The sequence below is a fragment of the Triticum dicoccoides genome, chromosome 5B, assembly GCF_002162155.2.
Source record: "Triticum dicoccoides isolate Atlit2015 ecotype Zavitan chromosome 5B, WEW_v2.0, whole genome shotgun sequence".
In the NCBI taxonomy this organism is placed as follows: domain Eukaryota; kingdom Viridiplantae; phylum Streptophyta; class Magnoliopsida; order Poales; family Poaceae; genus Triticum; species Triticum dicoccoides.
In genome coordinates, this window is record NC_041389.1 from 703,567,562 (window position 1) to 703,592,851 (window position 25,290).

At 48.0% G+C, this 25,290-nt stretch overlaps 2 protein-coding genes and 1 pseudogene across 2 annotated transcripts; all 3 read left to right on the plus strand.

Moving 5' to 3' along the window:
• The first annotated feature begins 3,393 nt into the window (after positions 1-3,393).
• On the plus strand, positions 3,394-4,769 carry LOC119304958 (annotated as a pseudogene).
• Positions 4,770-10,072: 5,303 nt separating this feature from the next.
• Positions 10,073-11,449, plus strand: LOC119305006 (aspartic proteinase nepenthesin-1-like). Its single transcript, XM_037581651.1, has one exon. It carries the CDS (start codon positions 10,073-10,075, stop codon positions 11,447-11,449), a length of 1,377 nt encoding a protein of 458 aa, XP_037437548.1.
• Positions 11,450-16,752: 5,303 nt separating this feature from the next.
• LOC119305000 (aspartic proteinase nepenthesin-1-like) lies at positions 16,753-18,129 on the plus strand. Its single transcript, XM_037581644.1, has one exon. The coding sequence runs from the start codon at positions 16,753-16,755 to the stop codon at positions 18,127-18,129; it is 1,377 nt and encodes a 458-aa protein (XP_037437541.1).
• The last annotated feature ends 7,161 nt before the right edge of the window (positions 18,130-25,290 follow it).

Genomic DNA, 25,290 nt, shown 5'->3' on the forward strand with positions numbered 1-25,290 from the left:
ATGCGCATCTGTCCCGGTTTATGCAAGAACCGGGACTAAAGGTTTAGGGCATTAGTACCGACACTTTAGTCCCGATTCAAAAACTGGTACTAATGGCCCTTACGAACTGGGACTATAGGCCCTTTTTCTACTAGTGTGCCCAAGTGAGGGACTTTTTTGCACGAAAACATCCATCTCCAAAGGAAAAGATAGATCAGGTGAAAGTGAAGCGGACTATCGATGCCCTGAAGCGACCACCGCCGCCTCCACCGGATTCAAACTATGTGCACACTATTAAAAAGGCATATAAGGAAGCGGAGCGGTTGGGAAGTACTGGCAGTGATGCAAGGTTAGCTGAACGAAGAAGTGGGAAAAAAATCCCCCGCTCGGCAAACAGGCGAAGCAAACGTGCCCCCCCCCCCGCTCAAGGTGTCTAGCAATATCATCGCTAATCATCCGGGCATGGTGCCCGGTACCAATCCTGCTGATTACCTGACCGATGATATAGAGTTTGAAAGAATGGAGGTGGATGAATTGAAATTCCAGTACGGGCAGCCTCTCATCAAACCTGATCATCATCCTCGTCTAACAACGATGATGCGAAGACTCCATGAATGGTACATGGAAAGATGCCGCCAGTCTGGGAAGCATACTTTGACAATGAAAATTAAAGAGAAGCACGACCTCGTTGGAATGGATATTTTGAATATTGAATTTGACGAGTTATTCTAGTTATACAATCGAAAGGCCCTCGACAAAACACTCGTGACTTGCTACTAGCTGTAAGTACTACTTCTGTAATAATTAAGACTCTATATATAGATCAACTCTTTCATTTGCATGTATATATACTTATCCTCACTATATTATGCAGGTTGAAGATCGTCGAATGCAGAAAAGCAGATATCTATGACATTAGGTTCATTAACCCAAATGTCATACATGAATGGACGGTCAAACACAATGTCTCTAAAACTGAGGACAAATTGCTACAATCGTTGCTTAAAAATAAAAAACAAAGATAAAATACTATTTCCTTACAATTTCAAGTGAGTGTTACTGTCTTGTGCGTATTCGGTTTCACTCAATCAAGATTAATTATAGTAATGTAATTGATGAGTTATGCATGTGTGTGCATATTCCACTTTATTTTGCTAGAGATTAAGCTTGAAGCTGGAATAGTAATTGTCATAGACTCGAGAAGAAAATATCCCCAGGAGTATGCGGACATGACTGATATGCTCCAGAAGTAAGTTCAATCGATCATTATCACACCATATTGGCAACTTTGTTCATTTCCAGGATATCAAGTAATTATTCTCTTCGTCTGGCAGGATTTGGAAAGAGTTCACCGCAATTACGCCGAGACTGCCGACGGAGCTGCAATTTAAACAACTGAAAGTAAGTACTACTTGCTAGCTAGTTCCGCGCATCTCCCATTGATTCTAGCTAGTTTCATCAATACCATTTAGCATTCTTGATTATCAGTTTGATTGAACTCTATTTCTCGTAAAGTGCTTGTGGCAGGAAGCCCGGAATGATTTTTGTGGATAATATGTTTGCGAGTTCATCTACAACTCGACGACCTCTAAGTGGGGCTACTCTGAAAAATAATATGAGGTACGTAAACAAAAGAATTCACAATTTTATTTTATTACCATCATTTGTGTTGAGTTTCATTTATATATATGTATGACCCACTTTTTTAAATTAGATGTGGCAGATGCGGGATGAACTCCTAGCACATGATTGCATATGAGCTATTCAAGAGGAATTGGCGGGATTCTTTCTTGACCACGTCATACATAAAGCCGGAGAATACCATGTGGAAGTTGAAATAGACCTTAGATGTTAGGATTTGTAAGAGATCTTATATTGTATATATGTAGCTAGTAGCGTCGGATAGATATACAAAAGCTTATTGTTCGACCAATCTCTCGGAGAAAAAGAGGTCACTTCTCTCTGTATATGTTAATGACGATCTTGTGTAGTTAATGGTTCCTTCATTTGCTTACTAGCTAGCGTGTCGAGTTCTCTCTATACGTATAGTAGCTAGCTAGTGTCGACCAAGCACGGAGATAATAGAGAGGTCACTTCTCTCTATTAGTTAGCTAACACAATATATGAAACCGCTAAATTAACCCTCCAAAACCCCTAAACCCCCCCCCCCTTCCAAAAAAACAAAAAACCCAGCTCCTGAGCTGCTGACGCACGGATGCCATTTGCCGGGAGTAAAGGCCCTCCTGCTTGGGCTCGCCGCAGCGGCCCGTGCCATCTGTCCTAGTTCGTAAATGAACCGGGACTAAAGGTGCTGGGTTTTAGTCCCGACCTTTTAGTCCCGGTTCCAGAACCGGGGCTAATGGGCCTCTGGAACCGGGACAAATGGCCCATTTTCTACTAGTGGGCTAGGACTGGTAAATGAAGTACCTTTGCTTGTTTCAGGACTATTAGATTTAAGTAGGGGTCGACTGAATCGCACAAACAAATCGGTAATTTGCTCAATGCAAGATGATCATCTTGTATTATCATGCATATATGTATCTTTGCTTTTTAGCACGAGATAGCTGAAATGAATAAATTACGTTGTCACAACTCAGCTTTGATAAGCACTGACAGTAGTGGATTTAACAATATTCTTTAAATCGTACCCGCATGAGTTAATTCATGTTGTGCAAGGGATATATAAATCTCAAAAGGTATTTTTGCCAAACCATTGCTCAACATTTAACTCTATTTACACAAAGTATCTCGCTTAGAGTAAAATGAGCGTATTGGATATATATGACTTTTGCTTCATGTTTGCATGAGTTAATTGGTATGTATCTCCTACATGAGTGGGAGTGAAGGGATATGCAAATCTAAAAAGGAACTTTTCTATACATAATTAATGAAGCCCAAATCTAAAAGGGAATTTTCGCTACAGAGTTAATGTGGCCAAAACCGTGCTCAACATTTAACTCTATCAACGCAAAGTGTATCTCGCTTAGAGTAAAATGATCATATCGGATATGGCTTTCGCTTTAGGATTTGATTCATGTTTGCATGAGTTAATTGGCATGTATCTCCTACATGAGTGAGAGTGAAGGGATATGCAAATCTAAAACATAACTTTTTCTCTACATAATTAATGCAGCCCAAAACTCTTGCTCAATAATTAACTCTATCTATAGAAACTATAACTCAGTAAGGCAAAGACAAACATTGCAGTATACTCACATGAATTGGTGCACATTAAATGAAGATAGGCATATACATAGGAGATATACATATGGATTTTGGCACCAAAGTTTGTTAGTGCAACCCTCAACAATGAACAATTAACTCTTCATGTACAAAAGGTACTAGCGAAGACTGTTGCATGCAAACCACCAAAGTTAGGTTCTCTAGCTAGTGTGTGACTGCGTTGCTGCAACCATGGAGCTTGACACACGCGCTCTCGTCCTCCTCCCGTTGGTGCTTGCCTCGCTTTCGGCGTTCCTCCAGCCTGCCTCTGCAAAAGATGGCACACCACGCACCAGCAGAGGCTTCAGCCTGCGCCTGGTCCTGAACGATGGCTGGAACAGCACCATGCACGTCGACGGCGGCGGCTTCCTGCACCTCAACGAGCAGGCAGCAACCACTGCGCTTCGGCCGCACATCCACGGTCCGAGAGGGTTCACGTACAGTGTGGCCACCACCGTCGGGACGGGCCGCGGCCGCCACACGTACGACCTGGTGCTGGACAAGGTCAGCAGCCTGACGTGGATGCAGTGCATGCAGATTGCGCATCCATTCCCACAGATTCCGCCGCCCTTCAACCCGGAGATCTCGTCGTCGTTCAGACGCGTCTCGCGCAGGAGCGACCTGTGTCATAAGCCATCCAGGGGCACCGATTGCGAGTTCCGGGCCAACCGCCTCGACGGCGCGCACGCAAGGGGTGTGCTCCGCAACGAGACCTTCGCCTTCGCGGACGATGGCGGCCCCGCCGCAGCAGCGGAGGTTGGTGGCGTCGTCTTTGGCTGCGCGCACACCGCCACAGGGTTCCACAGCCATGGAGTACTGGCCGGCGTCCTCGGCCTGGGGAAGCAGAGACCGTCGGTCATCTGGACTCGGCTCCACCAGCACGGGCAGGACGGCCGCTTCTCCTACTGCCTCTTCGGGCCCGGGCATCCGAACAGGCACGGCTTCCTACGGTTCGGCGCCGATGTCCCGGCCACGGGCCACATGAAGAGCACCAACATCCTCTTCATGCGCTACACGACCAACCCGGATTTCAGCGCCTACTTCGTCGAACTCCTCGGGTCAGCGTGGCCGGGAAGCGCCTGGTCCCGCCACCCGGACGCCGCATGAGGGAAATTTTCCGGCGCTTCATGTCGCGCGGTAGGTGGCACGGCGGGTGCCTGATCGATCCCGGGACGAGCACGATGACCATGACGCAGCTCGCGTACAACGTCCTGGAGCCTGCCGTGGAGGAGCACGTCAAGGGACTGGGGATGCCGCTCGTGAAGCGCCACGGGTATCGCCTCTGCTTCAGCGGCGGGACTCAGGCCGCCTTCCCGCACCTGCCGACGGTGACGCTGCACTTCGAGTTCGAGGAGGGTGGGGAGCAGGACGGTGACCTCGTGATCAGGCCGCAACATCTCTTCGTCTTCGTTAACCAAGACATCTGCCTCGCCGTGGTGCCGAGCGAGCACACCACAATCATCGGCGCGATGCAGCAGGTGGACACGCGTTTTGTCTACGACGTCGTGGCCGGCAAGATCCACTTCGCACCCGAGAGATGCAGCGACGACACGGGCGGCCCCAACTGAACTAGGATCTGGGCTTCAAGTAAACCCTTATATTTTAATAAAAGTTTGCGATTTTCAATGCAACATTTTTCTTGAATTAGGTGTTGTCGACCTAAAAATAAATAAAGAAGACAACACATGTGGCTCTCCGTCTCCTCCCCGTTCCTTCAGAGCAGTGGCGGAGTCAGGATTGGAGCAAGCCCCGGGCCTAAAAAAAATTTTGCCACAAGGAAAAAATTTAACGTTCATATATGACTTGATACACATACACACTCGTTACAGACACCGGTGAAAAAAATCTCTTCATCTTGTTTTTCTATAATATGAAATGAAATTGGCAATTACATTAATTTGAGTTCAACGGTACACTAGATATATGATTTGATACACATACACACATTATTCCAATTAAGAGCAGTTTATATACACTGATACACACCGACGTTGTAGAACATGATATGAGCAGAAGCATATCAGCTATTCAAGGGAAACTGGGAAAGCATAAAAAAATACCAAGGTACGGCAGTCAAGAAGCGGTAGATTGGGCGAACAGCGCACTGCGCACAGGAGGGCTGTCCAGCAGTAGCCGAGACGGCGGCGAACGCCGGCGCCGGCGGCCGGCGTGAGCGCTGGAGTTTGGACTCTGCACCTCTGCAGATTGATCTTGCGTGCGTCGTGTGCGCGTTAGATCGGCGTCGGCCTCGCGATCGCTGGCGTCTCCTGAAGATTCGTGATGTGCGTATGCCCGTCAGTTTCCTATTTTCCTGTTGCGCGTGCGTGAGTTGGAGGTCTCCTCGTGCTCTTTTTTTTCGAGAGAAGTCTCCTTGTGCTCGTGCGTCTGTTTCATGAGGTGAGACAGCAAATGCCGCTCTGGGCCTTCATTTTACTGGGCTCTGCACCCCGGGCCTGCAGAAAATCATACATATATAATAGGCTAGTAAAAATTCTACGCCCCGGGCCTGGGCCCTGGGTGCCCGGGGCCCAGCTCCGCCCCTGCTTTAGAGCAAACTCCAACGCACCGACGCATTTCATCGTGCGTGTCTGTTTGAGTTGAAACGAACACAAAAGTCTGCCCAACGCGCTGACTCAAACGGACGCGCGTTCACTTTTTATCCGCCGGATGACCCATATCAGGCCCATATTTGGACCTCGTTTGCGTTGGCACGGACATGTTACTCCTCCCCCTGGCCCGCCAGTTGGTGGCACATAGGCCATTCTCTTCCTCCCATCGACAGCTAGCACTCCGGGCCGCCCCACCTGTTGTGTCGTCGCCTAGTTCCAGTGCCCAGGCCAGCAGTCCACATCCACATACATCCTCCACAGCACGCCACCTTCCAACGTCACCGTCACCACCGCCTCGCCGCACGGTCGCCACAACTTCCCCGATGTCGCCGCCAACACCACCTCGCCCCCGCTCCCCCGACAACCACTTTACCGGAACTGTTGGAGAGGTTTTTTTTGCCCCAACTTCCCGTAAACGGCGATTATTTTGGAGTTAGGGGAACTGTTGGAGTTGCTCTTAGGCGATTATGCATGTAGGCCGCAGTGTTGTTGTGGCAGCAGCGATGGCGCGCGGAAGAAGCGGACAAAGTTCTAGGACAAGTATGGATCGAGAACTGAGAGCAACTGCGAGATTACTATAGTGCGGCTAGACAATTGTGTTTAAGAGCATCTCTAGCATATCTCATAAGCCGGGCTATCCGGTAAAATAACCGTCGGTTTACGAGAGGGAGACCATTTTACTGGCCGAATACCCGTATATTTGACCGTCTCGGATTTTTTTTTGTGGGATCCTGGATACGCTGACCCATTTCCTTCATATCTATGGGATTTGAGCTCTTTATTACAGGGACCTAAAAACATAGAAATGGTTGGCAGGACAGAAAGTTTAGCTCCCGCCGCAGTATTCCGCCGCACGAGCTGCCGCCCATGCCGTGACCTTCTGCCGCCGCCATGACCTACCGCCGGCGCTGCGAGCTGCTGCCTGCCGCCGTGCCAGCTACGGCCACCGGCACCACCCAGGAGCTGGTTGCTGCTGCTGCTGGCCGCGCGCGCGAGCGAGGGAGCTGCTGCTAGCGGCAAAATTTTGTGTTTTGACCCTTTTTTAAAAGTTAATCGAGATCTGACCCTACTTTGTAAGAATTTCGGGATCTGATCCTTTTTCCTACCGTCATCGTCTCCGGCGATAGTCTAAGACGGCTACCACCACAGTCAATGGCGATAGCAATTGGTCAACACTAAAACGACATTTGCTAGGTACAAAGGCCGCACGAGCAAACAGGCGAAGCAAACGTGCCCCCCCCCCCTCCCGCTCAAGGTGTCTAGCAATATCATCGCTAATCATCCGGGCATGGTGCCCGGTACCAATCCTGCTGATTACCTGACCGATGATATAGAGTTTGAAAGAATGGAGGTGGATGAATTGAAATTCCAGTACGGGCAGCCTCTTGTCAAACCTGATCATCATCCTCGTCTAACAACGATGATGTGAAGACTCCATGAATGGTACATGGAAAGATGCCGCCAGTCTGGGAAGCATACTTTGATGATGAAAATTAAAGAGAAGCATGACCTCGTTGGAATGGATATTTTGAATATTGAATTTGACGAGTTATTCTAGTTATACAATCAAAAGGCCCTCCGACAAAACACTCATGACTTGCTACTGGCTGTAAGTACTACTTCTGTAATAATTAAGACTCTATATATAGCTCAGCTCTTTCATTTGCATGTATATATACTTATCCTCACTATATTATGCAGGTTGAAGATCGTCGAATGCAGAAAAGCAGATATCTATGACATTAGGTTCATTAACCCAAATGTCATACATGAGTGGACGGTCAAACACAATGTCTCTAAAACTGAGGACAAATTGCTACAATCATTGCTTAAAAATAAAAAACAAAGATAAAATACTATTTCCTTACAATTTCAAGTGAGTGTTACTGTCTTGTGCGTATTCGGTTTCACTCAATCGAGATTAATTATAGTAATGTAATTGATGAGTTATGCATGTGTGTGCATATTCCACTTTATTTTGCTAGAGATTAAGCTTGAAGCTGGAATAGTAATTGTCTTAGACTCGAGAAGAAAATATCCCCAGGAGTATGCGGACATGACTGATATGCTCCAGAAGTAAGTTCAATCGATCATTATCACACCATATCGGCAACTTTGTTCATTTCCTGGATATCAAGTAATTATTCTCTTCGTGTGGCAGGATTTGGAAAGAGTTCACCGCAATTACGCCGAGACTGCCGATGGAGCTGCAATTTAAACAACTGAAAGTAAGTACTACTTGCTAGCTAGTTCCGCGCATCTCCCATTGATTCTAGCTAGTTTCATCAATACCATTTAGCATTCTTGATTATCAGTTTGATTGAACTCTATTTCTCGTAAAATGCTTGTGGCAGGAAGCCCGGAATGATTTTTGTGGATAATATGTTTGCGAGTTCATCTACAACTCGACGACCTCTAAGTGGGGCTACTCTGAAAAATAATATGAGGTACGTAAACAAAAGAATTCACAATTTTATTTTATTACCATCATTTGTGTTGAGTTTCATTTATATGTATGTATGACCCACTTTTTTAAATTAGATGTGGCAGATGCGGGATGAACTCCTAGCACATGATTGCATACGAGCTATTCAAGAGGAATTGGCGGGATTCTTTCTTGACCACGTCATACATAAAGCCAGAGAATACCATGTGGAAGTTGAAATAGACCTTAGATGTTAGGATTTTTAAGAGATCTTATATTGTATATATGTAGCTAGTAGCGTCGGATAGATATACGAAAGCTTGTTGTTCGACCAATCTCTCGGAGAAAGAGAGGTCACTTCTCTCTGTATATGTTAATGACGATCTTGTGTAGTTAATGGTTCCTTCATTTGCTTACTAGCTAGCGTGTCGAGTTCTATCTATACGTATAGTAGCTAGCTAGTGTCGACCAAGCACGGAGATAATAGAGAGGTCACTTCTCTCTATTAGTTAGCTAACACAATATATGAAACCGCTAAATTAACCCTCCAAAACCCCTAAACCCCCCCCCCCCTTCCAAAAAAACAAAAAACCCAGCTCCTGAGCTGCTGACGCACGGATGCCATTTGGTTCCGGTTGGTGTTACCAACCGGGACTAAAGGCCCTCCTGCTTGGGCTCACCGCAGCGGCCCGTGCCATCTGTTCTAGTTCGTAAATGAACCGGGACTAAAGGTGCTGGGTTTTAGTCCCGACCTTTTAGTCCCGGTTCCAGAACCGGGGCTAATGGGCCTCTGGAACCGGGACAAATGGCCCATTTTCTACTAGTGGGCTAGGACTGGTAAATGAAGTACCTTTGCTTGTTTCAGGACTATTAGATTTAAGTAGGGGTCGACTGAATCGCACAAACAAATCGGTAATTTGCTCAATGCAAGATGATCATCTTGTATTATCATGCATATATGTATCTTTGCTTTTTAGCACGAGATAGCTGAAATGAATAAATTACGTTGTCACAACTCAGCTTTGATAAGCACTGACAGTAGTGGATTTAACAATATTCTTTAAATCGTACCCGCATGAGTTAATTCATGTTGTGCAAGGGATATATAAATCTCAAAAGGTATTTTTGCCAAACCATTGCTCAACATTTAACTCTATTTACACAAAGTATCTCGCTTAGAGTAAAATGAGCGTATTGGATATATATGACTTTTGCTTCATGTTTGCATGAGTTAATTGGTATGTATCTCCTACATGAGTGGGAGTGAAGGGATATGCAAATCTAAAAAGGAACTTTTCTATACATAATTAATGAAGCCCAAATCTAAAAGGGAATTTTCGCTACAGAGTTAATGTGGCCAAAACCGTGCTCAACATTTAACTCTATCAACGCAAAGTGTATCTCGCTTAGAGTAAAATGATCATATCGGATATGGCTTTCGCTTTAGGATTTGATTCATGTTTGCATGAGTTAATTGGCATGTATCTCCTACATGAGTGAGAGTGAAGGGATATGCAAATCTAAAACATAACTTTTTCTCTACATAATTAATGCAGCCCAAAACTCTTGCTCAATAATTAACTCTATCTATAGAAACTATAACTCAGTAAGGCAAAGACAAACATTGCAGTATACTCACATGAATTGGTGCACATTAAATTAAGATAGGCATATACATAGGAGATATACATATGGATTTTGGCACCAAAGTTTGTTAGTGCAACCCTCAACAATGAACAATTAACTCTTCATGTACAAAAGGTACTAGCGAAGACTGTTGCATGCAAACCACCAAAGTTAGGTTCTCTAGCTAGTGTGTGACTGCGTTGCTGCAACCATGGAGCTTGACACACGCGCTCTCGTCCTCCTCCCGTTGGTGCTTGCCTCGCTTTCGGCGTTCCTCCAGCCTGCCTCTGCAAAAGATGGCACACCACGCACCAGCAGAGGCTTCAGCCTGCGCCTGGTCCTGAACGATGGCTGGAACAGCACCATGCACGTCGACGGCGGTGGCTTCCTGCACCTCAACGAGCAGGCAGCAACCACTGCGCTTCGGCCGCACATCCACGGTCCGAGAGGGTTCACGTACAGTGTGGCCACCACCGTCGGGACGGGCCGCGGCCGTCGCACGTACGACCTGGTGCTGGACACGGTCAGCAGCCTGACGTGGATGCAGTGCATGCCGATTGCGCATCCATTCCCACAGATTCCGCCGCCCTTCAACCCGGAGACCTCGTCGTCGTTCAGAAGCGTCTCGCGCAGGAGCGACCAGTGTCATAAGCCATCCAGGGGCACCGATTGCGAGTTCCGGGCCAACCGCCTCGACGGCGCGCACGCAAGGGGTGTGCTCGGCAACGAGACCTTCGCCTTCGCAAACGATGGCGGCCGCGCCGCAGCAGCGGAGGTTGGTGGCGTCGTCTTTGGCTGCGCGCACACCGCCATAGGGTTCCACAGCCATGGAGTACTGGCCGGCGTCCTCGGCCTGGGGAAGCAGAGACCGTCGGTCATCTGGACTCGGCTCCACCAGCACGGGCAGGACGGCCGCTTCTCCTACTGCCTCTTCGGGCCCGGGCATCCGAACAGGCACGGCTTCCTCCGGTTCGGCGCCGATGTCCCGGCTACGGGCCACATGAAGAGCACCAACATCCTCTTCATGCGCTACACGACCAACCCGGATTTCAGCGCCTACTTCGTCGAACTCCTCGGCGTCAGCGTGGCCGGGAAGCGCCTGGTCCCGCCACCCGGACGCCGCATGAGGGTAATTTTCCGGCGCTTCATGTCGCGCGGTAGGTGGCACGGCGGGTGCCTGATCGATCCCGGGACGAGCACGATGACCATGACGCAGCTCGTGTACAACGTCCTGGAGCCTGCCGTGGAGGAGCACGTCAAGGGACTGGGGATGCCGCTCGTGAAGCGCCACGGGTATCGCCTCTGCTTCAGCGGCGGGACTCAGGCCGTCTTCCCGCACCTGCCGACGGTGACGCTGCACTTCGTGTTCGAGGAGGTTGGGGAGCAGGACGGTGACCTCGTGATCAGGCCGCAACAGCTCTTCGTCTTCGTTAACCAAGACATCTGCCTCGCCGTGGTACCGAGCGAGCACACCACAATCATCGGCGCGATGCAGCAGGTGGACACGCGTTTTGTCTACGACGTCGTGGCCGGCAAGATCCACTTCGCACCCGAGAGATGCAGCGACGACACGGGCGGCCCCAACTGAACTAGGATCTGGGCTTCAAGTAAACCCTTATATTTTAATAAAAGTTTACAATTTTCAATGCAACATTTTCTTGAATTAGGTGTTGTCGACCTAAAAATAAATAAAGAAGACAACACATGTGGCTCTCCGTCTCCTCCCCGTTCCTTCGGAGCAGTGGCGGAGTCAGGATTGGAGCAAGCCCCGGGCCTAAAAAAAATTTTGCCACAAGGAAAAAATTTAACGTTCATATATGACTTGATACACATACACACTCGTTACCGACACCGGTGAAAAAAATCTCTTCATCTTGTTTTTCTATAATATGAAATGAAATTGGCAATTACATTAATTTGAGTTCAACGGTACACTAGATATATGACTTGATACACATACACACATTACTCCAATTAAGAGCAGTTTATATACACTGATACACACCGACGTTGTAGAACATGATATGAGCAGAAGCATATCAGCTATTCAAGGGAAACTGGGAAAGCATAAAAAAAAATACCAAGGTACGGCAGTCAAGAAGCGGTAGATTGGACGAACAGCGCACTGCGCACAGGAGGGCTGTCCAGCAGTAGCCGAGACGGCGGCGAACGCCGGCGCCGGCGGCCGGCGTGAGCGCTGGAGTTTGGACTCTGCACTTCTGCAGATTGATCTTGCGTGCGTCGTGTGCGCGTTAGATCGGCGTCGGCCTCGCGATCGCTGGCGTCTCCTGAAGATTCGTGATGTGCGTGCGCCCGTCAGTTTCCTATTTTCCTATTGCGCGTGCGTGAGTTGGAGGTCTCCTCGTGCTCTTTTTTTTTCGAGAGAAGTCTCCTTGTGCTCGTGCGTCTGTTTCATGAGGTGAGACAGCAAATGCCGCTCTGGGCCTTCGTTTTACTGGGCTCTGCACCCCGGGCCTGCAGAAAATCATACATATATAATAGGCTAGTAAAAATTCTACGCCCCGGGCCTGGGCCCTGGGTGCCCCGGGCCCAGCTCGGCCCCTGCTTTAGAGCAAACTCCAACGCGCCGACGCATTTCATCGTGCGTGTCTGTTTGAGTTGAAACGAACACAAAAGTCTGCCCAACGCGCTGACTCAAACGGACACGCGTTCACTTTTTATCCGCCGGATGACCCATATCAGGCCCATATTTGGACCTCGTTTGCGTCGGCACGGACATGTTACTCCTCCCCCTGGCCCGCCAGTTGGTGGCACATAGGCCATTCTCTTCCTCCCATCGACAGCTAGCACTCCGGGCCGCCCCACCTGTTGTGTCGTCGCCTAGTTCCAGTGCCAGGCCAGCAGTCCACATCCACATACATCCTCCACAGCACGCCACCTTCCAACGTCACCGTCACCACCGCCTCGCCGCACGGTCGCCACAACTTCCCCGATGTCGCCGCCAACACCACCTCGCCCCCACTCCCCCGACAACCACTTTACCGGAACTGTTGGAGAGGTTTTTTTTGCCCCAACTTCCCGTAAACGGCGATTATTTTGGAGTTAGGGGAACTGTTGGAGTTGCTCTTAGGCGATTATGCATGTAGGCCGCAGTGTTGTTGTGGCAGCAGCGATGGCGCGCGGAAGAAGCGGACAAAGTTCTAGGACAAGTATGGATCGAGAACTGAGAGCAACTACGAGATTACTATAGTGCGGCTAGACAATTGTGTTTAAGAGCATCTCTAGCATATCTCATAAGCCGGGCTATCCGGTAAAATAACCATCGGTTTACGAGAGGGAGACCATTTTACTGGCCCGAATACCCGTATATTTGACCGTCTCGGATTTTTTTTTGTGGGATCCTGGATACGCTGACCCATTTCCTTCATATCTATGGGATTTGAGCTCTTTATTACAGGGACCTAAAAACATAGAAATGGTTGGCAGGACAGAAAGTTTAGCTCCCGCCGCAGTATTCCGCCGCACGAGCTGCCGCCCATGCCGTGACCTTCTGCCGCCGCCATGACCTACCGCCGGCGCTGCGAGCTGCTGCCTGCCGCCGTGCCAGCTACGGCCACCGGCACCACCCAGGAGCTGGTTGCTGCTGCTGCTGGCCGCGCGCGCGAGCGAGGGAGCTGCTGCTAGTGGCAAAATTTCGTGTTTTGACCCTTTTTTAAAAGTTAATCGAGATCTGACCCTACTTTGTAAAAATTTCGGGATCTGATCCTTTTTCCTACCGTCATCGTCTCCGGCGATAGTCTAAGACGGCTACCACCACAGTCAATGGCGATAGCAATTGGTCAACACTAAAACGACATTTGCTAGGTACAAAGGCCGCACGAGCAAACAGGCGAAGCAAACGTGCCCCCCTCCCCCCGCTCAAGGTGTCTAGCAATATCATCGCTAATCATCCGGGCATGGTGCCCGGTACCAATCCTGCTGATTACCTGACCGATGATATAGTGTTTGAAAGAATGGAGGTGGATGAATTGAAATTCCAGTACGGGCAGCCTCTCGTCAAACCTGATCATCATCCTCGTCTAACAACGATGATGTGAAGACTCCATGAATGGTACATGGAAAGATGCCGCCAGTCTGGGAAGCATACTTTGACGATGAAAATTAAAGAGAAGCACGACCTCGTTTGAATGGATATTTTGAATATTGAATTTGACAAGTTATTCTAGTTATACAATCAAAAGGCCCTCCGACAAAACACTCATGACTTGCTACTGGCTGTAAGTACTACTTCTGTAATAATTAAGACTCTATATATAGCTCAGCTCTTTCATTTGCATGTATATATACTTATCCTCACTATATTATGCAGGTTGAAGATCGTCGAATGCAGAAAAGCAGATATCTATGACATTAGGTTCATTAACCCAAATGTCATACATGAGTGGACGGTCAAACACAATGTCTCTAAAACTGAGGACAAATTGCTACAATCGTTGCTTAAAAATAAAAAACAAAGATAAAATACTATTTCCTTACAATTTCAAGTGAGTGTTACTGTCTTGTGCGTATTCGGTTTCACTCAATCGAGATTAATTATAGTAATGTAATTGATGAGTTATGCATGTGTGTGCATATTCCACTTTATTTTGCTAGAGATTAAGCTTGAAGCTGGAATAGTAATTGTCTTAGACTTGAGAAGAAAATATCCCCAGGAGTATGCGGACATGACTGATATGCTCCAGAAGTAAGTTCAATCGATCATTATCACACCATATCGGCAACTTTGTTCATTTCCTGGATATCAAGTAATTATTCTCTTCGTCTGGCAGGATTTGGAAAGAGTTCACCGCAATTACGCCGAGACTGCTGATGGAGCTGCAATTTAAACAACTGAAAGTAAGTACTACTTGCTAGCTAGTTCCGCGCATCTCCCATTGATTCTAGCTAGTTTCATCAATACCATTTAGCATTCTTGATTATCAGTTTGATTGAACTCTATTTCTCGTAAAGTGCTTGTGACAGGAAGCCCGGAATGATTTTTGTGGATAATATGTTTGCGAGTTCATCTACAACTCGACGACCTCTAAGTGGGGCTACTCTGAAAAATAATATGAGGTACGTAAACAAAAGAATTCACAATTTTATTTTATTACCATCATTTGTGTTGAGTTTCATTTATATGTATGTATGACCCACTTTTTTAAATTAGATGTGGCAGATGCGGGATGAACTCCTAGCACATGATTGCATACGAGCTATTCAAGAGGAATTGGCGGGATTCTTTCTTGACCACGTCATACATAAAGCCAGAGAATACCATGTGGAAGTTGAAATAGACCTTAAATGTTAGGATTTTTAAGAGATCTTATATTGTATATATGTAGCTAGTAGCGTCGGATAGATATACGAAAGCTTGTTGTTCGACCAATCTCTCGGAGAAAGAGAGGTCACTTCTCTCTGTATATGTTAATGACGATCTTGTGTAGTTAATGGTTCCTTCATTTGCTTACTAGCTAGCGTGTCGAGTTCTCTCTATACGTATAGTAGCTAGCGAGTGTCGACCAAGCACGGAGATAATAGAGAGGTCACTTCTCTCTATTAGTTAGCTAACACAATATATGAAACCGCTAAATTAACCCTCCAAAACCCCTAAACCCCCCCCCCCCTTCCAAAAAAACAAAAAACCCAGCTCCTGAGCTGCTGACGCACGGATGCCATTTGGTCCCGGTTGGTGTTACCAACTGGGACTAAAGGCCCTCCTGCTTGGGCTCGCCGCAGCGACCCGTGCCATCTGTTCTAGTGCGTAAATGAACCGGGACTAAAGGTGCTGGGTTTTAGTCCCGACCTTTTAATCCCGGTTCCAGAACCGGGGCTAATGGGCCTTTGGAACCGGGACAAATGGCCCATTTTCTACTAGTGGGCTAGGACTGGTAAATGAAGTACCTTTGCTTGTTTCAGGACTATTAGATTTAAGTAGGGGTCGACTGAATCGCACAAACAAATCGGTAATTTGCTCAATGCAAGATGATCATCTTGTATTATCATGCATATATGTATCTTTGCTTTTTAGCACGAGATAGCTGAAATGAATAAATTACGTTGTCACAACTCAGCTTTGATAAGCACTGACAGCAGTGGATTTAACAATATTCTTTAAATCGTACCCGCATGAGTTAATTCATGTTGTGCAAGGGATATATAAATCTCAAAAGGTATTTTTGCCAAACCATTGCTCAACATTTAACTCTATTTACACAAAGTATCTCGCTTAGAGTAAAATGAGCGTATTGGATATATATGACTTTTGCTTCATGTTTGCTTGAGTTAATTGGTATGTATCTCCTACATGAGTGGGAGTGAAGGGATATGCAAATCTAAAAAGGAACTTTTCTATACATAATTAATGAAGCCCAAATCTAAAAGGGAATTTTCGCTACAGAGTTAATGTGGCCAAAACCGTGCTCAACATTTAACTCTATCAACGCAAAGTGTATCTCGCTTAGAGTAAAATGATCATATCGGATATGGCTTTCGCTTTAGGATTTGATTCATGTTTGCATGAGTTAATTGGCATGTATCTCCTACATGAGTGAGAGTGAAGGGATATGCAAATCTAAAACATAACTTTTTCTCTACATAATTAATGCAGCCCAAAACTCTTGCTCAATAATTAACTCTATCTATAGAAACTATAACTCAGTAAGGCAAAGACAAACATTGCAGTATACTCACATGAATTGGTGCACATTAAATTAAGATAGGCATATACATAGGAGATATACATATGGATTTTGGCACCAAAGTTTGTTAGTGCAACCCTCAACAATGAACAATTAACTCTTCATGTACAAAAGGTACTAGCGAAGACTGTTGCATGCAAACCACCAAAGTTAGGTTCTCTAGCTAGTGTGTGACTGCGTTGCTGCAACCATGGAGCTTGACACACGCGCTCTCGTCCTCCTCCCGTTGGTGCTTGCCTCGCTTTCGGCGTTCCTCCAGCCTGCCTCTGCAAAAGATGGCACACCACGCACCAGCAGAGGCTTCAGCCTGCGCCTGGTCCTGAACGATGGCTGGAACAGCACCATGCACGTCGACGGCGGCGGCTTCCTGCACCTCAACGAGCAGGCAGCAACCACTGCGCTTCGGCCGCACATCCACGGTCCGAGAGGGTTCACGTACAGTGTGGCCACCACCGTCGGGACGGGCCGCGGCCGTCGCACGTACGACCTGGTGCTGGACACGGTCAGCAGCCTGACGTGGATGCAGTGCATGCCGATTGCGCATCCATTCCCACAGATTCCGCCGCCCTTCAACCCGGAGATCTCGTCGTCGTTCAGAAGCGTCTCGCGCAGGAGCGACCTGTGTCATAAGCCATCCAGGGGCACCGATTGCGAGTTCCGGGCCAACCGCCTCGACGGCGCGCACGCAAGGGGTGTGCTCGGCAACGAGACCTTCGCCTTCGCAAACGATGGCGGCCGCGCCGCAGCAGCGGAGGTTGGTGGCGTCGTCTTTGGCTGCGCGCACACCGCCACAGGGTTCCACAGCCATGGAGTACTGGCCGGCGTCCTCGGCCTGGGGAAGCAGAGACCGTCGGTCATCTGGACTCGGCTCCACCAGCACGGGCAGGACGGCCGCTTCTCCTACTGCCTCTTCGGGCCCGGGCATCCGAACAGGCACGGCTTCCTCCGGTTCGGCGCCGATGTCCCGGCCACGGGCCACATGAAGAGCACCAACATCCTCTTCATGCGCTACACGACCAACCCGGATTTCAGCGCCTACTTCGTCGAACTCCTCGGCGTCAGCGTGGCCGGGAAGCGCCTGGTCCCGCCACCCGGACGCCGCATGAGGGAAATTTTCCGGCGCTTCATGTCGCACGGTAGGTGGCACGGCGGGTGCCTGATCGATCCCGGGACGAGCACGATGACCATGACGCAGCTCGTGTACAACGTCCTGGAGCCTGCCGTGGAGGAGCACGTCAAGGGACTGGGGATGCCGCTCGTGAAGCGCCACGGGTATCGCCTCTGCTTCAGCGGCGGGACTCAGGCCGCCTTCCCGCACCTGCCTACGGTGACGCTGCACTTCGTGTTCGAGGAGGGTCGGGAGCAGGACGGTGACCTCGTGATCAGGCCGCAACAGCTCTTCGTCTTTGTTAACCAAGACATCTGCCTCGCCGTGGTGCCGAGCGAGCACACCACAATCATCGGCGCGATGCAGCAGGTGGACACGCGTTTTGTCTACGACGTCGTGGCCGGCAAGATCCACTTCGCACCCGAGAGATGCAGCGACGACACGGGCGGCCCCAACTGAACTAGGATCTGGGCTTCAAGTAAACCCTTATATTTTAATAAAAGTTTACAATTTTCAATGCAACATTTTCTTGAATTAGGTGTTGTCGACCTAAAAATAAATAAAGAAGACAACACATGTGGCTCTCCGTCTCCTCCCCGTTCCTTCAGAGCAGTGGCGGAGTCAGGATTGCAGCAAGCCCCGGGCCTAAAAAAAATTTTGCCACAAGGAAAAAATTTAACGTTCATATATGACTTGATACACATACACACTCGTTACCGACACCGGTGAAAAAAATCTCTTCATCTTGTTTTTCTATAATATGAAATGAAATTGGCAATTACATTAATTTGAGTTCAACGGTACACTAGATATATGACTTGATACACATACACACATTACTCCAATTAAGAGCAGTTTATATACACTGATACACACCGACGTTGTAGAACATGATATGAGCAGAAGCATATCAGCTATTCAAGGGAAACTGGGAAAGCATAAAAAAAATACCAAGGTACGGCAGTCAAGAAGCGGTAGATTGGACGAACAGCGCACTGCGCACAGGAGGGCTGTCCAGCAGTAGCCGAGACGGCGGCGAACGCCGGCGCCGGCGGCCGGCGTGAGCGCTGGAGTTTGGACTCTGCACTTCTGCAGATTGATCTTGCGTGCGTCGTGTGCGCGTTAGATCGGCGTCGGCCTCGCGATCGCTGGCGTCTCCTGAAGATTCGTGATGTGCGTGCGCCCGTCAGTTTCCTATTTTCCTATTGCGCGTGCGTGAGTTGGAGGTCTCCTCGTGTTCTCTTTTTTTCGAGAGAAGTCTCCTTGTGCTCGTGCGTCTGTTTCATGAGGTGAGACAGCAAATGCCGCTCTGGGCCTTCGTTTTACTGGGCTCTGCACCCCGGGCCTGCAGAAAATCATACATATATAATAGGCTAGTAAAAATTCTACGCCCCGGGCCTGGGCCCTGGGTGCCCCGGGCCCAGCTCGGCCCCTGCTTTAGAGCAAACTCCAACGCGCCGACGCATTTCATCGTGCGTGTCTGTTTGAGTTGAAACGAACACAAAAGTCTACCCAACGCGCTGACTCAAACGGACACGCGTTCACATTTTATCCGCCGAATGACCCATATCAGGCCCATATTTGGACCTCGTTTGCGTCGGCACGGACATGTTACTCCTCCCCCTGGCCCGCCAGTTGGTGGCACATAGGCCATTCTCTTCCTCCCATTGACAGCTAGCACTCCGGGCCGCCCCACCTGTTGTGTCGTCGCCTAGTTCCAGTGCCCAGGCCAGCAGTCCACATCCACATACATCCTCCATAGCACGCCACCTTCCAACGTCACCGTCACCACCGCCTCGCCGCACGGTCGCCACAACTTCCCCGATGTCGCCGCCAACACCACCTCGCCCCCGCTCCCCCGACAACCACTTTACCGGAACTGTTGGAGAGGTTTTTTTTGCCCCAACTTCCCGTAAACGGCGATTATTTTGGAGTTAGGGGAACTGTTGGAGTTGCTCTTAGGCGATTATGCATGTAGGCCGCAGTGTTGTTGTGGCAGCAGCGATGGCGCGCGGAAGAAGCGGACAAAGTTCTAGGACAAGTATGGATCGAGAACTGAGAGCAACTGCGAGATTACTATAGTGCGGCTAGACAATTGTGTTTAAGAGCATCTCTAGCATATCTCATAAGCCGGGCTATCCGGTAAAATAACCGTCGGTTTACGAGAGGGAGACCATTTTACTGGCCCGAATACCCGTATATTTGACCGTCTCGGATTTTTTTTTGTGGGATCCTGGATACGCTGACCCATTTCCTTCATATCTATGGGATTTGAGCTCTTTATTACAGGGACCTAAAAACATAGAAATGGTTGGCAGGACAGAAAGTTTAGCTCCCGCCGCAGTATTCCGCCGCATGAGCTGCCGCCCATGCCGTGACCTTCTGCCGCCGCCATGACCTACCGCCGGCGCTGCGAGCTGCTGCCTGCCGCCGTGCCAGCTACGGCCACCGGCACCACCGAGGAGCTGGTTGCTGCTGCTGCTGGCAGCGCGCGCGAGCGAGGGAGCTGCTGCTAGCGGCAAAATTTCGTGTTTTGACCCTTTTTTAAAAGTTAATCGAGATCTGACCCTACTTTGTAAAAATTTCGGGATCTGACCCTTTTTCCTACCGTCATCGTCTCCGGCGATAGTCTAAGACGGCTACCACCACAGTCAATGGCGATAGCAATTGGTCAACACTAAAACGACATTTGCTAGGTACAAAGGCCTACCGCCATAGCTGACGGCGGTAGCCCTAGCTACCTTACCACCAGACTTGGTGGCGGTAGCATCCAAGCCACTATTCTGGCCAATCTTTTATTTTACTAGATCATGACGACGCGCGTTGTTGCGCCCGTCCATTTTGCCAATAGTATGGTTTGAACTCATAAAAATATATGAATATATAATTTGTAATTGATTGCCGTTAAAGTATTATCATACATAATTTATCACCCACCTCTACTGTGTTTTTTGCGGAAACCTGTGTTGTTTATTATTAGAAATTTGAATGAAAACAATGTAACCAATGCTCTGGCCTTCATAGTTTTTGATTTTGTAAAGAGCGAAAAAAAAGCAACAATGTTTGAATTACCTAACACGATTGGCGGCATAAATAACACAAGATCGGGCACAAATGAATGAAATGACCAATTACTTGGAGTGTATCACATATGTGCACTTAAAAGAATATGGAGATTCATTTCCCAGCTGTAGCACTTCAATATATTGCCGGTTGTACACTTAAAAGACCATTACGGTGACTTCGTAACTTTCAAGATGATATGTCGGCTCAGTCTTCCGGAGGTGCTCATAGGGCTAGGATGTGCGTGTATGCGTTCATAGGGGTGAGTGTATGCGCGTGTATATGAGCGCTTGTGTCTGTACTGATGTTCAAAAAAAAAACCATTATCGTAATACCCAAGCCACTATATCTAAAAAAATTGCGCAACGACGCCCTAATGATGATGATGATGATGATGAGGCGAAGGACACGGAAAGTCATCGCAAAGGCAAAAAGGCCAAGAAGATCGAATATGACTGCCCTCCCACGTGCTTCACTCTAAGTCAGAAGGAGATCGAGCAGTTTTTCACCTGCCTCGTAGGAGTAAAACTTCCTTACGGTTACGCGGGGAAGATAAGCAGATACCTAGACTCAGCGAAGCAGAAGTTCAGCGGGATGAAGTCTCACGACCGTCACGTGCTGATGACGCAGATACTTCCAGTTGCAATCTGTGGGATCATGGACGCGCACGTCTGTGAAACGCTATTTGGCCTATGCAACTTTTTCGACGTCATCTCTCGGAAGTCGGTTGGCGTGAGGTAACTCAGAAGGCTACAGAAAGAGATCGTGGTGATACTATGCGAGCTTGAGATGTACTTCCCGCCCGCATTCTTTGACGTTATGGTGCATCTGCTGGTCCAAATCGTGGAGAATATCATCCAACTCGGGCCGACGTTCCTGCACAGCATGATGCCATTCGAATGGATGAATGGTGTCATCAAAGGATACGTTCGCAACAGGGCACGTCCAGATGGAAGCATAGCCAAGCACTAGTAGAAAAGGGGGCAATGGTCCAGGCCGGGTCAGCCCATTAGTCCCGGTTCAATCCAGAACCGGGACCCATGGGGGCATTGGACCCGGTTCGTGAGCCCCGGGGGCCGGTCTGGCTACGTGGGCCATTGGTCTCGGTTCGTCTGGACCTTTTGGTCCCGGTTGGTGGGACGAACCGGGACCAATGGTCCTCGCTCCTGGCCCACCACCATTGGTCCCGGTTGGTGGCTTGAACCGGGAACAAAGGCTGCCCTTTAGTCCCGGTTCATGCCACCAACCGGGACCAATGAGGTGCCTATATATACCCCCTTGCGTGAGAGCAAAGCACACTGCTCTGTTTTTTTTTGGCCGCCGAGGGGGAGAGGGCTTGGTGGTGCTCTAGCTCACCTCCTATGCACACAAGGTGTTCGATGGAATGCCCGAGCCACAATACTTAAGCTTTCTCCTCTCCAAGCTCGACCTCCAAGCTCCATTTTCCTCAATATTTGTCTAGGTTTAGCGGTCCGTCATGCCCCGTCCCTGTCTTCACCGCCGTCGATCACCCGCGCCGATCTCATCGCCGGCACCACCGTGGTGAGCCTCTTGTTCTTATCTTCTTTCTGAAAGAAAAAAATTCTTACTTGTATGTTTATATATATACTTGTATAATGTTCTTACTTTTATTATTGCATCTTATATAGTGCGATGGTTTTGGTATCCGCCCCTGTCGGCCCTCGTCATGTCTATGATTCGGATGTGGTATATATTATCTTTTCATAACTATTTGGTTCATTTATTGTTTATGACAATTATGACGACCAACGTGACATAGATTTTATTTATCTAGGAGGTTGTTGAACCGGAAATTCCAACCGACCCTATTCTCGAGAGGTTAAATTTAGTTGAAGAAGAAAACAATTTCTTGAAGGAAAAAATAAGAAAAATTGAGGAGGAAAAGATGATATTGGAGTTGCATGTTGCGGATGTCGTCGATGATCACAAGATCAAGATGGATGCAATGCGCTTGAAGATTAGAAAGATTAGAAAATATGCCATTCATACCGAGGCTTGGTATCATTATGCCGTTGGATCAGTTGTTACCTTGGTTGCGATTATGATCGCATTTGTTTTCACATTGAAATGTTTTACATAGTTTCAATGTATGGTTTAATTAATTCAGATGCTCTACAGAGCTTTATGTTGTTAGATAAGAACTATGTATGTACTTTGGTTTTAATGTGATGATGAACTTCTATTAATTTGGTCACTTAATTATCTATTCATGATGTTCTGTAATGATTTTTGACACACTTAATTATATATAATGCACGCAGATGAACCGGCAATGGATGTACGGTGAAAGACACACCTCCGAGTACATTAAGGGTGTGCATGATTTTCTCGAAGTGGCTGAGGCAAACAAGCAGAATGGTTTTATGTGTTGTCCATGCCCTATATGTGGGAATACGAAGTCTTATTCTGACCGGAAAATCCTTCACACCCACCTGCTTTACAAGGGTTTCATGCCACACTATAATGTTTGGACGAGGCACGGAGAAAGAGGGGTTATGATGGAAGACGGCGAAGAAGAAGAGTACGATGACAACTATGTGTCCCCTGAATATAGTGATGCTACTGAACATCAAGAGGAACCAGACGATGTGCACAATGATGCTGCAACGGGCGAAGCTTCTGAAGATCAAGAGGAACTAGACGATGTGCTCGATGATGATGATCTCCTCCGGGTCATTGTCGATGCAAGGACGCAATGTGAAAGTCAAAAGGAGAAGCTGAAGTTCGATCGCATGTTAGAGGATCACAAAAAAGGGTTGTACCCTAATTGCGAAGATGGCAACACAAAGCTCGGTACCATACTGGAATTGCTGCAGTGGAAGGCAGAGAATGTTGTGCCTGACAAAGGATTTGAGAAGCTACTGAAAATATTGAAGAAGAAGCTTCCAAAGGATAACGAATTGCCCGACAGTACATACGCAGCAAAGAAGGTCGTATGCCCTCCGGGATTAGAGGTGCAGAAGATACATGCATGCCCTAATGACTGCATCCTCTACCGCGGTGCGTACAAGGATCTGAACGCATGCCCGGTATAAGGTGCATTACGGTATAAGATCAGACGAGATGACCCTGGTGATGTTGACAGCGAGCCCCCTAGGAAGAGGGTTCCTGCGAAGATGATGTGGTATGCTCCTATAATACCACGGTTGAAATGTCTGTTCAGAAACGGAGAGCATGCCAAGTTGATGCGATGGCACAGTGAGGACCTTAAGAAAGACGGGAAGTTGAGAGCACCTGCTGACGGGTCGCAGTGGAGAAAAATTGAGAGAAAGTACTGGGATGAGTTTGCAAGTGAACCAAGGAACGTATGGTTTGCTTTAAGCGCGGATGGCATTAATCCTTTCGGGGAGCAGAGCAGCAAGCACAGCACCTGGCCCGTGACTCTATGTATGTATAACCTTCCTCCTTGGATGTGCATGAAGCGGAAGTTCATTATGATGCCAGTTCTCAACCAAGGCCCTAAGCAACCCGGCAACGACATTGATGTGTACCTAAGGCCATTAGTTGAAGAACTTTTACAGTTGTGGAATGGAAACGTTGTACGTACGTGGGATGAGCACAAATAGGAGGAATTTGACCTAAATGTGTTGCTGTTCGTGACCATCAACGATTGGCCCGCTCTAAGTAACCTTTCAGGACATACAAACAAGGGATACCACGGATGCACGCACTGTTTACTTGACACCGATAGTATATACCTGGCAAGCTGCAGGAAGAATGTTTACCTGGGCCATCGTCGATTTCTTCCGACCAACCATCAATGTCAAAAGAAAGGCAAGCATTTCAAAGGCGAGGCAGATCACTGGAAGAAGCCCGCCATGCGTACCAGTGATCACGTACTTGCTATGGTCAATGATTTACACGTATTCTTTGAAAAGGGTCCCGGCGCACTAGCTGTTCCGAATGACGCTGAGGGACACGCACCCATGTGGAAGAAGAAATCTATATTTTGGGACCTACCCTACAGGAAAGACCTAGAGGTCCGCTCTTCAATCGACGTGATGCATGTGACGAAGAACCTTTGCGTGAACCTGCTAGGCTTCTTGGGTGTGTATGGAAAGACAAAAGATACACCTGAGGCACGGGAGGACCTGCAATGTTTGCATGAAAAAGACGGCATGCCTCCGAAGCAGTATGAACGTGCTGCCAGCTACGCTCTTACGAAAGAAGAGAAAGAAATCTTCTTTGAATGCCTGCTCAGTATGAAGGTCACTGGCTTCTCGTCGAATATAAAGGGAATAATAAATATGCCAGAGAAAAAGTTCCAGAACCTAAAGTCTCATGACTGACACGTGATTATAACGCAACTGCTTCCGGTTGCATTGAGGGGGCTTCTACCGAAAAACGTCCGGTTAGCCATTGTGAAGCTATGTGCATTCCTCAATGCAATCTCTCAGAAGGTGATCGGTCCAGAAATCGTACCAAGGCTAAGGAGTGATGTGGCACAATGTCTTGTCAATTTCGAGCAAGTGTTCTCACCATCCTTCTTCAATATCATGACGCACGTCCTAGTTCATCTAGTCGACGAGATTGTCA